Genomic DNA, 18002 nt, shown 5'->3' with positions numbered 1-18002 from the left:
CTAGTCATAGCAGCCGAGAGAAATTTTGAGCCCCAGGGAAGTTTTCTTAAGGGGCCCTCATTATGATTAATTACATACCCAGGACCAAAAGAAGCGTACTTTGGGCATTGAAAATTAAAAATAAAAGTTAATTAAACCTTTTAAAAGTCAAAACTAATTAAACCTTTTGAAAATTTTTTTTAAAAAATTTGTTTGTACACACACGGAGCCCCGGGAATCTTCCCCGTCCACCCCCACCCCACCCCCCTCTCGGCGGCCATGGTTCTAGTATAGACAATTGATTTTATCTTTAAGTCCGTTTAGTGCTTCTTAGTCATTTAACAGTTAAAATTGAATTTCTGGTCGTTATTGCGAAAACAGTCTAAAACTTTAAGTTTAAGACTGTTTTCGCAATAACGACTAGAACGACACTTGATTTAAGAAACATCTGAAGTCACATAGAAAAAAAACGGTTGAGAAAATCTACCAGATACTTTGAGTATGTTCTTCCGCTCAAATATATGTTATGTCCGGAGACTTTAGCACATAAATTTAACAATTGCAATAATAAATACATTCGCAAACACTTTTCAGAGAATTAAAAAAAAAACAAATTACTTTTTTGAGAATTCAAAAATATAATCATCAAATATAAACATGTTATCCATCAATAATTTTATTTTTGGGTCAGAAAATTTAAATTTGTTGTTAGAAATAAATTTTACGCGTATTACGCGCGCGTACGCGTCTAAGTGTTATTTACGCGCGCAAACAATTATTTAAATAAAATATTTGAATTCCTCGATCCCAAATACCAATTATACAATATATCAATTATACAATATATACCACTAATATATATACCACAAATATCAATTATACAATATATACCACTTCTTTTTTAAATAAATTTTACGTGTATCTAAGGCGCGTACTACACATGCACATGCTTGTTTAAGTCTTTTAGGCGCACAAAGATTTCAATAAAAAATTTGGGTTCCTCAAACCAAAACATGCACATATACTAATTAAAATAAAAAAATTGAACTCATAAGACCAAATAGAGTATCTTACCATTCTATTACCAAAATAAAAAAAAAGAAAAAAATTTATTATTTGCAAAAACAGCTTTATTTTGTTATGTCATTAAAAAAGACGAAACATCAGGGGAAATAATTTTCCATTTTTAGATTTGTGATTTTTGAAACTAACGCGGTTAATGAAACTAATATTTTCAGGGGTTCCCTTCTGCTACTTCCAACTTTACCTTAAACTTTACCTTAAACGACCACTTTTTTTCAGTTTTAAGATGTTCGACATCATTTCTGATAAACTCTTTCATTTTCTTTTGATATTAGAGATTTAAGGGCTTTCAATAGTGTATACTAGAGGCTTCTTATTCAACCATACTATTTTTTCCATGATGGTTAAATTAAGTGGAACTGTCTGAAAAAGACTGTTTCAGTATATCAGTATTTTTTTGTTTATAAACACTTTGGAGACACCATGAAAACTCCATTTTAAATGAAATATGCACCTTCAAACTTTATGTACACTTTCAAATTTAAACGTACACCTTCAAACTTCCCCCCCCCCCCCCTTTCACCAAATATTCTCATGGAGTCTTGGTAATCAGAAAAATTTAGTAAAAAGTCAGAGTATGATTAAACATAATCTGAAAAGAAATTGAAACAGATATTTCTGCCAAAACTACGCCCTCATATATATCTGCATTCTGTATTATCCATAATAATTTCTGATAAATTGATGTTGTTCATGGGAAAGATCACACTGAATTTTTAAGCTCAAGCCATTTTTATAGGAGAACTAACCTCCATGCTTTTAACTTTTCCAGTATTTGTAGCCTTTTTCATGAAAAAAACAAAATCTTTCTTGATAGGATCTCAAGAGGCTTTTCTTATTGAAGCTAATGACAATGCTTCAGCAGGATGTTTAGCGAGTAAACTACTTTTTGAATTTGTTTGAACTATATTGGTTTATTACTACCTTAGATCTTTTGCTTCTCTCGCTTAGATCTTCCCAGCCCTTGTTCTTTCTACCTGGACCTGCTGCAACGTATTTTCTTTTAACTGTTAATTCTTTATCCAACCAGGTTTCCTAATGTTTCAGAAGTCTCTAAAAGTGATAAAACTACATGTAAGTCTCAAATTTGAAATATGCTGCCCAGCTCTTGTGATTCATCAAGAAATGTTTCAGTGTTTTTAACTTTTACTTAAAGATTTGCATATAAACGGAGATCTCATAGATGATGTAAAGAAGTTTCAGTCAATTAATTTTATGCGTGTCGATTATTCGCACATAATCGACAAATTCTTGGTTTATGCATCGATTTTTTTCATCAATTTTTCTGCAAATTGGAGTGTAATAAAAAAAAGATTCTAAAACAAAATGAACTTACTTTGAATTGAGTTTATGGAAAAAAGATTTTGCTTCAACGTTTTTTAGATAAACCAAAATATTCTCATTCTAAATACACCATTGACTTAATCTTTATTTTCAAAATCTTAATTCCTTGAGCCCTTTTTTTTTTAATGCTTAGGGATGCTTGTATTCGAGTTTTAAAGACATAAAAGAGTCTTTCGCTTGGTATTTCTGGCACAAACAAAAAAATCCATCAAAGTAATTATATATATATATATATATATATATATATATATATATATATATATATATATATATATATATATATATATATATATATATATATATATAATTGCTCAAGGCTCAACGACAAAACATTGGATACTTTGTGCTTTTTAAGAAGCTTTTTCAAAAATCAAAATGAAACTTGAACTTTCATTTTGCAATTTTATTTATGTAGTTCAAAAATATTTTAATATGAAATATTTCCTTATTTTGTAATTTGCTTTAATTTTATTGTTTTGAACTAAATACATTTATGTTAAAAAATAATGTACTTTCTTTTCTTTATATTTTTTAAATTCTTCTATAATAATTTATATATATATATATATATATATAATTTTATATATACTATTATTTTTATTGGGTTTTAAACTTTACACAGATACATAAAATAAACTTCTAGCAATTTCTCAATCACTGAAACTTTTATAAACTTCATATTTTCTCGATTCCTTTTAAAACAAAATGCAGACTGTAAACATATTATGAATAATTTTGGTTTATATTTGAAACGAAATACAGAGTGTGTACATATTAAATATATTAAAAAAATACCAGACATTTTTCAAAGTTACAATTTGGATTCTACAAAATTTAGATCTATTTGTTCATTTTTTTGGAGCGGTGGAAATGTCATGATGTTCATCATGCATTAGTTTGATTTTTAATACTGCATTATTTTTTTGTAATAATAAAAATCAAAATAACAACATTATACAACACACATTAAGAAGGTCAAACATATAAAGAGTTGCTTATTTACTGTTTTTTCCAATTTAAAGATAAAATTGCAATTCTTTAGCACACTACACTTAAGTTTATTATGTTTTTATTTAATCGAAACAATGCCAAGTTTATGTTTTGCTTTTATGACGCAAAAATAAAAAAATTTTAACTTGGGAGATTCAGGTTTTTATGGTGAGGGGTGCATGAGATCATTTTTGTTGCTTTACCTCTATTTAACAATTTCCTGAGTTGAGTACCCATTCTCCCTAAACTCAATACGCATTTTGTCTAAACCAAAAACTCTTCAATAAATGAGAACGTATTCTTAAAATCTCCCTAAAATGAGTATGGATTCTCGTGTTTTGTTTTGTTTCATATTGCAAAAGATTTTCATCGCCACTTTTAAACTTATATTTTAATAAATAAAAAAATCAAAGCCGTTTTTTTTCCTATTTGAAATCTTTTTTTGATGGATTTTAAGCCCTGGCCAGGAATGATAAGCACATCAAACATATTAAAATAGTAATTTTAATTTTCCTGGATTATCAGAGAAACTTGTTTCGTAGTAGTTTATGATGTTTGTAGCAGCGAGTCCAGCAATATTTTCTGTAAAGTTATCAAAACTTGTGTTAATTTAATTGCAATGAATAAAATTTTCTTACCTGTAATCTCTGAGCTCCCACATCTCGGTTATATATTCTTGGCGTGTTTAGCTTAATATCAATATACAAAATCCTTATTTATAAAACTGTCCTAGAAGTATGAACGTGGTATATATTATTGGTTTAATGATTTTTACAATTCTTTTTTTTAGTTTAATATGCATTCAAAGCTTATACCTTAAAAAAAGCATAAAAGTTTGTTGTTATTATTAAATACATATTACATAAGTATTTCTAAATACAATGTATGCAACAAACAATAAATAAATCTTTATAAAGTAGTTCAAAAATTTTTTTTTTTCTTATGTTGTTGCCTAAAATCACCCCTCACTTCAATGTTATACATACGTATGTAATTTTTTATTGCTCTTTATTATTTTTACCTTCAGTTTAATATACGGCTAACTTATACCTAAAGCAGAAAAAAATATTGTTATCATTAAATACATATGGCTTTTTAGACTTTCGAAATCGTTTAATTTACTTGATGTCTAAATTTTGCAATAAACGTGTTTATACTTTTTTGTTACAGTTTTCATTACAGATATACGACTGATAAACAACTTTGTAAAAAAAAATTTCAAAAAAGTTTTTATGAAAGCACCATGTTTCTATAAAAAATGTTAATTTTGAATATATAAATATTTATTATAAATAAAAACTTTTTATATTATAAAACTATCTTTTAAAAATTAAATAAAATTTAAATAATGGATTATAATTACCTGGTCTATTTTGTATCAGACGAGGGGTTATGTTTTGACATCACCAACACGGATATTTATATAACTTAATATCAGTGTAGATGATGTCACAAAGCAGTAAATTAAAATTTGATTTGTTTTTTTTTTACTTGAATCTGTTGTTAGTTTAGCTACACTGATCTCAAAATATAACTGGATAGCGTATTCTTTTTCAAAAAAAGTTAAAGCCAAAATTTCCCTTCCAAGAGGACGGCAATCGGAGCTCTTAGAAGTGATCGATGTACATTTTATAATAAGCCACTACCAAAATGTACTTTTTTTCTCAGATCATATTGGCTCACTTTGGGATTTGTTGTACATATTATTCTAAGACAATCCTGAAAATTTAAGACCTATTGGATAAAGAGCAATTTTGGGAAATAGTTTTAAAGTTTTTAAGTATTCTCTTGTTTTCAATGAATTATTCATTTTTATGGCATTTTTAATATTTATTATACTTCAGTACAAACTTTGATACAAATATTCATTCCATTAGAATATTTGAATATTATGGAATGAATATTCACCACATAATCTTAAACACTGAGATAGAAACAGAGGGCTGAGGGGCAAGAGTCCCCCCCCCCCCTCCTTAAAACTTTATTTTTTTATTTAAATTTTGTTTCTGGCTGCCTTAGCCCCCGCTTATTTCTGAAATTACTGCGTTCAACATGTTTTTTTGCACAGGGGTGATTTCAAAGTTAAGTTTAAGAGAGGTTTGCTATTTTTAAAAAAATTATTCTTGACAGTAGTCAAGTCAAGGATGCCCTCTGACTTTGGTATGTGATCTAAATTAAATTGAAAAAAAAAACATTTTCTCATGAAAAAGGTATAAAGTAATCAGTTTTAGATAAATTACATTTATTTTCTGCTCTGCTTTGGTTTTTAGTTAGAATAAAATTATGTCTCTTTACTTGACCATAAACTATCTTTGATGCCTCTGATACTAGCTTCACGGACCTTTCCACTGACTGTGAATTGTTGGGTAAATCTGTAAGAATAGGTTTTTTAGAAGTCTGCAAAGCGTTCTCTAATTCAAATGATGGAATTAGGATAGAAGTTGGAGGTTCAACCTCAATTAAAGAAACATCAACTAAACTACTCCATGTATAAGCGTTAAAGTTAATAGGCATAATTAATTTTGCTTTGATTTTTGGTTTGACTTCAGGACTTACTTCTCTTAATTGCCTTATGTGCAAAACTTGCTTAATAGCTTGAGCCCTTATATCTTTTTCATCATCTTGCAACATAGAATATAAAAAGTTTTCTTGAAGACAGCAATAAGAGTTTCCTTGAAGATTTTGAAAAACAATTTGCTGTATATTATCTGCCTGATTTTTAACAAGCTCTATTGTCTTATGAAGAAGTCTAGGAGCATCTTTATAAAGTCCAGACCTTTTATGGGCAAACCACATGGGGCAATATACTTGGACTATATACTTTGTAATTGTACACAACTCATCTGTAGGATTCTTCGATCTTGCATAAACCATCATTATTCTTAAAGCTAGAGTTAACCATCTGGCATGGTAAACAGGTCCTGGTTTTTTTATTGAATATTTTGGAGATATAAAGCCTTTAGATATTCCAATACAGTACTCGTAAAGTTTACGTTGATCTGTACTAAGATCAGATAAAATATTAGAGTTTACATAGGAATCAATCTCTGAATGAATTGGAACAAAATCAATTATTGGTAAATCATGCAAATCACTTGCAGAAGCTTTTTGACCAATAGGGCCCTTATATTTCTTTGGATCGTTAGTTTTACCATCTACTTCAGCTATGACATGGCGAAGTGGTAACTCATTTTGGTGAAGTACACATCCTATTAAATGGATTCGTCGGTTTAAAAGCTTTTCTAATGTCACAACTAAGCCATTATCTGCACCAGTATTAGCAGAAGTATTATCAAGAACAATGGCTTCCAAACTACTAATGCTGTTGTATTTTTTGAGTATTTTTAGAGTCTCAGTTGCCATTGTAATTCCTGTTCCATTTTTTATTTCAATATGAGTTAAATATTTCTTAGAAAAAGGTCCACTTTCTGCAGTAAAAGTTAAGTGATGTTCATCTTTTACTGTTCTTTTAATAATAGGTTCTGCATATTGATCATATCCTAATATATGTGCTAATGTATTTTTGTCTTTTTTACTATCTACTCCAATGACTTTTAAATGAAAAACTTCTGAACTATGTTTTTCACTAATCATGGTTGAAACACGCTTTTTAGTATCAAATATCTTTTTTTCAGTGATAATTTGTGATCTGTCATTTTGAGTTATAATTTGATAGTCTATCAAGGTAGCAGTTGCTATGGCAGATGTTGCAGCGTCACTAACTTCGAACCTGATAGCAGCTTTGGCAATGTTAGTTAAATCTGTGTAATTTTTTTTACACAGTGTTTTTGCAAAAAACTCATGGTTTTGATTTTTATAATCATCATTATTATCTATTTCTACATCATAAGTTTCACTGATACAATCATTATCTGAATGAAGTGCCATGTCACTTGTTAAATAAATTTTCTCCTTACTTTTTTTTCTTGCGATCTTGGCTGTCTCTTTCTTATCAATTTGGCCTATCTGCCAAGTTCCAAAGGGCCCTCGCTTAACTTTTTGATCCTTTAAATACTCTCGTTCTAGAACTGGAACCTTAAGTTAAAAAAAAAAATTTTATAGCTTAGAGAAAGTATTTAAATAATAAAAAGCATAAAAAATAATTATACAAAAAAAAAAGTCACCTGTTTGCTTTCTTCACAGAGACATACATAGTGCTTGTTAGTGCAACCCTTGCATCGAACATTTCTAAAGGGTAATATGTATAATAAAATATAATGCCATAATTTGAGAAGAAATAAAAAAACTTTACAGCTGTAAAATTTGTTGACAGTTTAGTCACAAATTTGTGTGAACAAACATATTGTTTAATATTGTGGTTTTTTGAAAATGTAACTTCAAACCTGTCATCGCAATTTAAAAGAGGAAGTTCACATCTGCATGTTGATATGTCAAACAACTTTAAAAGGTTATTTTCCAACCAACGAACACTGTTTTTATGTTTTGAAGCTTTAGATCGTTCAGCTGCAATTACTTTTTGAAATGTTCTTTGTAACTTATTTCTTAGAGGTTTTTCCTTCATAAGTGGAAGATTTGGATTCACTTTTTTCCAAATTTTTAAAATTTCTTCACTTACTTTTAAAACTATGGCAGGAGAATCAATTTTTTTAGTTGTAATCATTTCTTTTTCGACCTTATAAGCATATTGAATAGTCTGTTTATATGTTGGAAGGTCACTAACAGGTAGTTCGTTTGGTTGCCCAGCATATCTTTCACTTTCATGTCTAGTTATAATATTATGCGTTCTTTTTCTTGTTGGTTTCCCAGATCCACATTTTGCATTCATTTTTTAATATTTAAATTCAGTCTGAAAAAGATTTTTTATATACTTGTTGTGTAAGATAATATAATATGATAATACCATAAATACAAAAGCAAAATATATGGCTAATATAAATACTTTATCCGTATTAGATTTTAATTATTATTTTATATTATAAAACATCGCAAAAAGTATCCTTTTCCAAACACATTTAAAAATGGCAAACTTGTTGTTATTATACAAATTTAAGACGCGAAAATAACATTTTAAGCGAGGTTCTGTCCTATTTCGCAATACTTAAATGGAACCATGAAAATGTAATTGGTTTTATTTTTCCCAAAATAATGACTAAGTTTTAAAATTTTTTAAATTGCAAATAATTTTATTGAATATAAATAGTACATTTCCCAAAGTGAGCCGAGTGTTGACTTTAACTTGATAGTGGCTTATTTTATAAGGCTTTTTACAGAGATATGAAAGAAAATAAATAGAGTTTTGAAAGAAAAACTTGACTATGAAATAATGTTTAAAAAATTTTAAGGAAATGAAATGATTTCTAAAAAAATTAGACAGTTAAAGTAATTATTTAGATACTAAAGTACAAAATATTCGATGTACTTTTTAAGTGCAATTTACGATTAAATAATATTTATGCATAATCCATGTACCTTTTAGTTCTTAGTTACCCAATGCAGTGTGCTAAAAGGTTGATAACAACTCACAATTTTGACAAATTTTTTATTTACTTTTTTTGTAGCAAGATATGTACATGCTGCATGAACTATTAGCTGAGTGCTGTGAGTACACACAACTCAGGGGTTTCTTCTAGGATTATTTAATACATAAATGTAATTAATGGATATAGTATTTAATAAAAATATTAAATACAAAATATTATTTTTTAATATATATTATTTACTTATATATTATTCTTTGTAATGTTCCAGCTCTAAATGAGTCGATTGTTTTTAACTTGTTATTCAAAACGACTTGTGAAGGAAATTTTTTGATAACATATATTTTGTATGTTAACAAACATTATCAACATTATGTATCTTATCAAATAATGTATGATACATAAATTTACAATAAACCATCTGCATTAAATGTTGGAATACATTAGTACTTTCCTTTAATTTAAAAAAAATAGTTTTTTAAAATTCAAAGACAGAGGAGGTTTAATTAAACCAACCAAAAGTGTTGTTATCATATGCGAAGAAACTGAAAGATGTTTCTAAAGGTTGCTTGCCTCAATAAATGGCCACCTTCCAAATGAAATAGGAATTCAAAATGCCACTTCTAGTGCTATTTTGAGATCAGTTGATTACTCAAAAATATTTATTGAACAAGCTTCTCATATGTTTGACTCAGCTATAACTGATAACCATTTATTTGCACTGATTAAACTTATTTCAGAAAACTATGCAAAAATACGTTTTTATCACCTGGGTAAAGAACAAACTGCCAAAATAACTTGAAAAGAGCTTACGAAGCATTTAACAAAACTTATCATATTCATGCAGTATTTATAATTTTGTAGTACCTATCTGATAAACTAATGCCTAAAAAATATTTTATTTGAAAAAAAAAATCAGCTGCCTACCATGCTGTTTAGTGAATCCATTTTTTTGTAAAAAACTGAATTCCGGATTTTCGGAATTACAGGAGATGAAATCCGGAATTCCGGTTTAATTCCGGAATTATTATAGAAGAATTTAAAAAATATAAAGAATAGAAAGTACATTATTTTTTAACATAAATGTATTTAGTTCAAAACAATAAAATTAAAACAAATTAAAAAATAAGGAAATATTTCATATTAAAATATTTTTGAACTACATAAATAAAATTGCAAAATGAAAGTTCAATTTTCATTTTATTTTGATTTTTGAAAAAGCTTCTTAAAAAGCACAAAGTATCCAATGTTTTGTCGTTGAGCCTTGATCGAATTTTTGTTGAAAATGCTCCTGCAGCGGAAAAAGCGCGCTCTGACTCCACACTAGTTGGTGGAATTGTTAATAAACTTTTGTAAAGATCTTCCAAAAGCATTCCGCGGGATCCCCCTTCATCCCAAAATTTCATTTCACTGCGAATTTCGGAACGAATCGATGATTTTTGTAGAACTTTTGACCGTGATTCCGAGAGTGATTCCTTTATCTTTTGCTGAAGAATTTCCTGCAAGGATAACTGAGTTTCCAATGATTCGATAGGTTTATCGTCATCCATTTTAGTAGACTCAGATACTGTCGGGTCTATTTCTAATGCTACTTCACCACTAAGTCTTTGGATTAGGGATATGATAATTTTGGTTAATTCAGTTTTTGAGCGACGCAAAATGTTCTTGTGAATTTTGGTTTTACCCCCATTATGCAAATATTGAAGAACATCGGATACCACAGTTCTTCTTCGATTAATTTGAACTTCAAACTCTTTTTTCATTTCACGGCCAATTTCTTCATTCTCATCAAAATTTTCTAACACAAACGTAAATGTTGCATCCGCATAAAGTAAATTTGCATCAGCACGGCATAACGCGTCTACGGCTAATTTTATAGGCTTCAAATTTCTAGAAACTGTAGATATTATATTCCATTCTGAATCATTCAAAAATGTATCCGCTTTGATATCAATTATTGCCTTTTTTATTGAACTTTTCAAAAGATTAAAACGTTCTAACATGGACATCAGGCTACTCCATCTTGTCTTCGAATCAAGCAACAGCTGCAATTCCTTTCCATGATCTTCCTTCACATGTTTTTGCAACACTTCATTTTTTAAAGGGGAACGTCGAAACATTCGAACAATTACCCGAACTTTCATGATTACATTTCGCAATGTAAACTTTTCAGTAATTTCTACATCACATTCATTTCTCGTCCCCACTTGCATTCCTTCATCATCACTTAAATCTTCTTCATCAGAGTCCAGATCTAGGACACTCTCATAATCATCTTCATCTACCTCTTTCTCTGTTTGTTTGTAGATCACATTTACAATTGCAATCTGAATTGCATGAGCAAAACACAAAATTTGTTCACATGGTAATAATCTACCCACTTTTTGCATCATAGAAGCACCATCAGTTACAATACACGAAATATCGTTCCTTATATTTAACTGAAATGATCCTAACTTGTCCTCTAACAATTTTACACAATTTTCAGCCGCAAATCGACCATTAATTCGAGAAAGACCCAAATTCCAGATATTTTTCGACCCATGAACGTTAACATTCATATAATGTCTATTTCGAGAGGACGTCCACTCGTCCAATGTTAGACTAAAGCATAAATCCTTTTTTAATTGATTAATTTCAGCAATTTGCAATTGTTTAATTTTTTTAGTATAATCGATCACGACTTTCTGTATGCTGGTGGGTGATTTTGGAATATCACCGAATCCACGCATTGTTAAACATTTTCTTAAATCGTTTGACGTACAAAAAACACGAAACGGTAAACCATCAGAAGCAATCATTCTACGGCAGCTACTACGGCAGGAAAAGTTTCATCTTTTTTTGACTTGAAAAAACCAATGATCGTGTTCGTTTTTCTGGTTGTGCTCACAACACTATCGTTACTGTCAGATGTAGAAGCTGTTGTATTTTCATCAAACTTTCGCTTGTTCAAAACTGTGTTGTGTTTAGAACGAAGATGTGTGTGCATGGGAGTTGTACATCCACCCAATATCTTTAAAACTTGCTTGCATTGCATGCATTTCGCCACCTGATTTGTTTTCCCTCGTAGAAAATATTTCCACACTGAATTTGATGAGCTTTCTTTTGAAATGTCCATAAAAGTTTCTTCAGCTTTATCTACCATACTTGGGTTGGGATTTAAAACAATAACAATGTAAGTCTACAAAATTTTTGAAACATAAAATTAATATAATGACTTACTTTGTCTGCTCTGCATACAATTTAATTTCTTAATGTTAATATTTCATTTAAAAAAAAAATTTTAATGCATTTGCAGTAGCCTAAGCCTACTAAAATTTAAATTTTTTGAATTTATAACAATGAAAGTACACAATGCTGCCATCTATAGTAAAAGTTCTTCTAAATTCGAAATTCTAAAAATTTCAAAAAAAAACTTTTGTTTTGTTTTTATATTATGTATTTATTCCGTTTTAAAAATTTTAATTTTTATTACTAAAAACTGTTGTATTATACTACTGAGGATGACAACTTTGTTGTTGAAAAACGTTTTTAGTAATAAAAATTGAAATTTTTAGAACGGAAGAAATACATAATATAAAAACAAAACAAAAGTTTTTTTTGAAATTTTTATAAAAACAGTTCTAAATAACTTCAAAAATAAAATAAGAATTAAATAATCGAAATTCTAAATTCGAAAAATCCGGAATTTGCGTTTTTGAATTCCGGATTTTTAAAAATTCAAAATATGACGGAATTTCGGAATTCCGAAATTCCGAAATCCGGATTTTTATTCACTAGTAGATCTAGAATGCCGGTGTTAGATCATATACCGATATTAGATCACGCAAGAATTTTATAAACAACCCAAAAGTCCGATTGCTAAATCCTGCGAAAAATGAAATTGGAAGAATCAGTAAAAGTATACTTTCAAAAATAAACTCTGATATCAAACATAAACTTGCTCTCAACCAATGGATATGCACACAAAATGTTACTGATTGGTTTAAGTTAGGCTATTACTGAAAAACACCTTTATAAGTTTCTTATTTTTTAACATAAATGATTTCTACATATCAATTGATGAAAAACTTGTAAACGACGTCATTAGAGATTATTAAATGCGCAAGAAAATCTTTGCTCTTCAATGATGAAAAAGTTTGGATAAAAAAAAAAAGCAGTTTGTTTGATGTTACCATGGGTGCTTTCGACGGTGCTGAGGTTTGTGAACTTGTTGGTATTTTCCTTCTTTCCAACTATCACTACATTACAACCACGCTGATTTTACATTAAAACCACGCTGATTTTGAATTGAATCGAGACGACGCACAGTGGGACGAAATCCCGATTTCGTGGCCAAAATTCCCAAATTACCTACATAAGGGTTTTCGAGGTCGCTGATTACGAATCTGAGGTCAGACCGTCTCGTGGTTATTGTGTATTAATTGTAAAGGTACAAGAGAAGTATAAAAAATGCTTTCATCAGATTTTCCAGTCTCAGTAAATTTTTGTTTATAAACACTTTGACCGCTGCTTCCATCACATCCCCATTTACAGTAAAGTACTAATTTTTGCAGAATTTCCGGATTTAGAGTATCAACGACATCAGCCTGAAGTTGTATAATTCTAGATGTGGTATGATCAAATAAAGCCTGTTGTTCAATTTGTGCGCACGACTCATTAACAGTTGTCACAACTGATGGATAACAACGTTTTTTGCTTTTTCTTCTTTAAGGTATGATGGGTATAATTTGCATTTATGTGCTCTAACTACATTTCTTGATAGTTGATAAGAGTGCTTTGATTCTCCTTTCTCGATCATTAAAGAAAGTGCTTCATCTGGGGTAAAAGGTACTTCATTTTGTGAACTAACAGCGGATATAAATTTTGAGTCTCTTGTTGGGATTGTTAATGTGACATCTTTAACAACTTGAGCAGCATGTACTTGACCAGAAGTCCTTAAACTCATTTGAGCAGCATAGCCAATTCTTCTGTAGAAAAAGTAGAACGTACTTCTTGAGTCTTTCGCCTCTTTGATCTTTCACTAGATGAAGCAAAGGATTGCGAAGGTCGCCCACATGTTCCTTTTTTATTATCACTCTTCACAATCTTCTCAGGTGTTGTGCATTCAGTATTGGATAATTTTGAAAAATGTACGTTGCCCTTCAACCACTCTTCATTTTTTTTCAGAAAAAAATCTTCCCATCTTCCTGCTGCTCTCCATCTCGATCAAAATATTGAAAATTACCGTGATAATGACATTTCATCCTCGCCTACTTGTATCACATGTTCCATTTTTTTGAAAATTGCATCTGTCAAAACATCAATGATGAATTTATATTCATTTTTTAAACTGTCTTTCACCATAAAGAATATATCTTTTCTTGACAATTCCGTATTTGAAGATTTGGAAGACTCTGTAAAAAAAAATACAGTTATAACTGCTGAGAGTTCTTTGAGGACTATTTTATAAAATTTTGAGATTATCATAAAACGGAATGAGCAGTAACTTTTAAAGCATATATTTAAAATAATAAATTATTGCATTAAAATGTAATTAGTGTCATTAAATAATGTTAATTCACTAATTTCCATGACCATTAATGCGTGGTGCGACATTAATCTATTAACATAGTTTAATGTCGCACCACGCATTCCTCCATAAAATTAGTCTCACTATTAAAATGGCACTCAATGGCAGCCAGTTTTTTAATATGTTATATTTAACACTATACTTTAACACTATCAGTTCCTTGTCAAAAGAAAGTGGATAACCGCGGTTAAACTTTTAAAACGACATTAGAAAATCGATTTCAGATAAAAAATTAACAATTTTTTATGTTTACTTGTCGCGCGATTTAAATATGAAAAAAAATAAAATTAGCAATAACAGTGCATAACCATATATTCTACTTGCCTCCAGAAAGTGATTCCATTTTGCCGAATTCCAATTGAAATAATTTCTTCTGTTTAACAGCAGTTTAAAACAGGCAAGAATTTTTTGACGTGTCCACTTGTTTAGTGCGTACCGAACGGAGGCTAAATGTCAACTGAGGCCCAGGCCACCCTAGAGCAGGTATATACCTGCCCTGTTCGGAATTTTGTTCTAGGACTATCTGTAAACATGATCTGAACGTAAAAAGACGAAAATATAAAACTCAAAAATTTGACTTTTGGCCACGAAATCGGGATTTCGTCTCACTGTGCGACGGTTTATCTGTATTTAAAAACACAAGTGATTAACAAATGGAAAGAATCAAAAAGCACTTTGTTCAAATCTTCAATGACAATGGCCTACTTATTTCCATATAATGCAATTTTGCAATGTATCTGGTTTAAACCACCTTATAGTAAAAATGTATAGAAATCGTGGAACGCCATTCAAAAATGTATAGAAACAGCAATAATTGTCTCTGGATACCAATAGTGTAGAAACTGTGAAGAGGTAATTAAAACAATAACAAAAAATGCTGATTCTTAAAAATGCTGATTCTTAAAAATGCTGATTCTTAAAAATGCTGATTCTGAATAAAATGAAAAAATGCTGTCTGAAAAAAATGCTGATAGAATACCATTCAAATTAAGGTATGCAAACCACCTAAAATCATTTTGTATTGAAAAGTTCAAGAACGACACAAAACTATCTAAAGAAATATGGAGAATTAAAGAGGAAAATTCCACATCTATTGTTAAGTGGAAAATTAATTAAGCACTGTATAGAATTACTTCAATTCTTTGATTAAATACTATGACGAGATTCTTTACAATTATTCCTTCAAATTCGATTGCTAAATCATCATTAACTTGCAGTTCATCTGCATCTTCAATCAACACTGAAAGAGATTTCACAAATCTGATTTCAAATTTAAACGGGATTTTCTAACTCAAAGTACAGCAATCTCACGAACGGTAATTAATTTTCGAATGTTTTGTTGAATTTTAAAAGCTTTAAACGTTTCTAATGAACTTTTAATAAAATATTTTTGTTGCTTGTAATAATTTGTTAAACAAAATCACAAAACATGTCAGTTATCGACGACCCCAATGCAACAAAATAAAATCCAAAAATGTTAGCAATTAACTTTAGCGACTAAATTTATACTTATGAAGTTTAGCCAAAGAGTATACCTTATGTTGTCTAATTTTACCTTTGTATTTGTTATCTTAACTCACGATATCTTAACTTATTTATTTTAACTTTAATCGAGTTTTTGAGAAACATCTTCAAAAACAGATCAAAAGTTAATTAACACAACATGCTACAGTCAATTAACACAACAAGTTCGGAAGACTAGACTCAAGTTGAATACCTAAAAATCTCAAATCATATCTAGATATTTTAAGCCCATTTCCTCCATTATTAAACTTTCATTATCATCAATCTCCAAACGTTCGTGATGTCGCTTAAAGTATGTTTTAAATTCTGAGAGTTTATATTTTGTTTTATTTAACTTTTGAGAATTCTATCATCTTCCCATTAAGCTTCAATACCCATTTTAATTTTTCCAATTTCTCCTTTGATTTTTCCTTTGATCAAGCTCGTTTTTCAGCTTTCTTAACTAAAGCAAATTTCTCATTCGTCTGCTGATATTTCATTAAGTGGGCTGTTAGTTATGATAAGATTGATTCAGTTAATCAGAAATAATAATTCAATAATTTTCTACACTATAATTTTACTGTTTTTAAGTTTTAGGATAAAACTGAGCACTAAATTGAAATATTTTAATGCAGTTTTTTTGAAATATCGTGTTCAAGGAATAGGCAGCCCGAATCGCATTTTGCTTTCTTGAAACGAAAGCCGAACTGAGAATGTTTTTGCACATTATAAAAATAACAATACTATTATTTTTATATTAATATTAAAATGACATTAATATACAATAATAATATAAAAATTACTTTAAAATTACGTATGATAATGTTAAATCACAATAAAATTAAAATTTGATGCATCAGAATAACCATGTACAGTGCCATTGACCTCGTTCATAATAAACTTTGGTTTAGGATTAGGCAGAAAAGTAAACTTCAATGCGTTATTGAAGTTTATTGATCTGGCAGCGTCCCAGCGGTATTTAATGCAGGACGCAGCAAAAAAAACTACGACTTATTTTTTAAATAGGTATTGATTAGAATGAAGAAAAACGTTCGCTTTAAAATGAATATTGTTGGAATTTTCTGATCCCGCAAATCTGTGTTTTTGTTTATTTACACAATCGCTTATTTACATAATTGTTTATTTACAAAATTGGTTTTGTCGGTCATCATGAAGCTTGCGATGATGTTCATGAGTTGCTATAAAGTTGCCACGTTCAAAAAGATTTAAAACTGTTCCAAGTGCAAATGGAGGTCGCCAGAACTTTGGTTTTGGAGCAGCTGACTTTTGTAAAGAAAGAAGTGCAAGACCTCTTTCAAAATTCGCCGAAGAGTCAGAAAAATGCAACTGTGTGTGTGTATCTATCTATACATACATGTATATATGTATAAATATTCATATATCCACCTAAGCATTCAGCGAATCCCTAGAGTTTATGAGATTTTCAAAACACTGTAGCATTATTGGATTTTATTATTGGGTGAGTATTTATACAAATTAAATATATATCTGTTATTTGAATTAATATGCATAAAAGTCAACTCACCAAAGCACGAATAGTTTTTAATATTGTTTGCGTTAAAGTGAACCTAAACGACATGTAAACTGATGAAATATGCACTAAACGTTCTACAAAACAATAAAATATAAAGTTTTTTTTTTATAAGTTTGCAATCAAAGTAAACTTAAAAATATTTTAAAATTATTGTAAAACTTCAAATATGTTTAGTTGTTTACATTTTAGTGTTAACTTTTACTTTTACAAAATCTGATGTGATTAAGCCATACATTTTTCTTACTTGTCCTGAAATAGAGAATAATAATTTATAAAGGTAAATTGAAGTGTTAAAATTGCTAAAACTGATGACGCAAAGTAAAACTTTTTAAGATAGCGTATGAGAATTCAGAATTAAATAAGAAAAAAAAAAGTAACACATGGGCTGAAAAGTCCCGGGCCTAACAAAGAAAACACGGCTTTTTTTGTTCAAAATTAGCTTTATTCATCAACGTAATCTCCATCAAGAGCAACGCAATCATTCCAGCGCCGCTCTAACATTTCAATACCACTTTTGTAGAACGATTTATCTTTTGTT

At 29.5% G+C, this 18002-nt stretch overlaps 2 protein-coding genes across 3 annotated transcripts in view; both read right to left on the bottom strand.

Annotated features, from left to right (window-relative positions):
- The window catches only part of LOC145183507 (uncharacterized), a 297046-nt gene that overhangs the window by 175957 nt on the left and 103087 nt on the right, over positions 1 to 18002 (bottom strand). The gene's annotated exons all lie outside the window — the stretch shown is intronic.
- On the bottom strand, positions 5377 to 9832 carry LOC149893977 (uncharacterized). 2 transcript variants are annotated; one of them, XM_090100831.1, is made up of 4 exons: positions 9762 to 9832; positions 7740 to 8203; positions 7521 to 7584; positions 5377 to 7431 (listed from the first exon to the last, which is right to left on the bottom strand). In XM_090100831.1, the coding sequence occupies exons 2-4, from the start codon at positions 8180 to 8182 to the stop codon at positions 5596 to 5598; spliced, it is 2343 nt and encodes a 780-aa protein (XP_089956957.1). In that variant the 5' UTR covers positions 8183 to 8203; positions 9762 to 9832; the 3' UTR covers positions 5377 to 5595. The 2 variants fall into 2 exon arrangements, with proteins under 2 accessions (XP_089956957.1, XP_089956954.1); XM_090100828.1 differs by lacking the exon at positions 9762 to 9832 and having other exon boundaries at positions 7740 to 8365.

This window comes from Hydra viridissima, unplaced genomic scaffold (assembly GCF_058129835.1).
Source record: "Hydra viridissima isolate aposymbiotic clone 2 unplaced genomic scaffold, HvirCarnegie_v1 scaffold_1, whole genome shotgun sequence".
In the NCBI taxonomy this organism is placed as follows: domain Eukaryota; kingdom Metazoa; phylum Cnidaria; class Hydrozoa; order Anthoathecata; family Hydridae; genus Hydra; species Hydra viridissima.
Note: the sequence above shows the minus strand (reverse complement) of the source record. Positions and strands in the feature narration are given on the sequence as shown.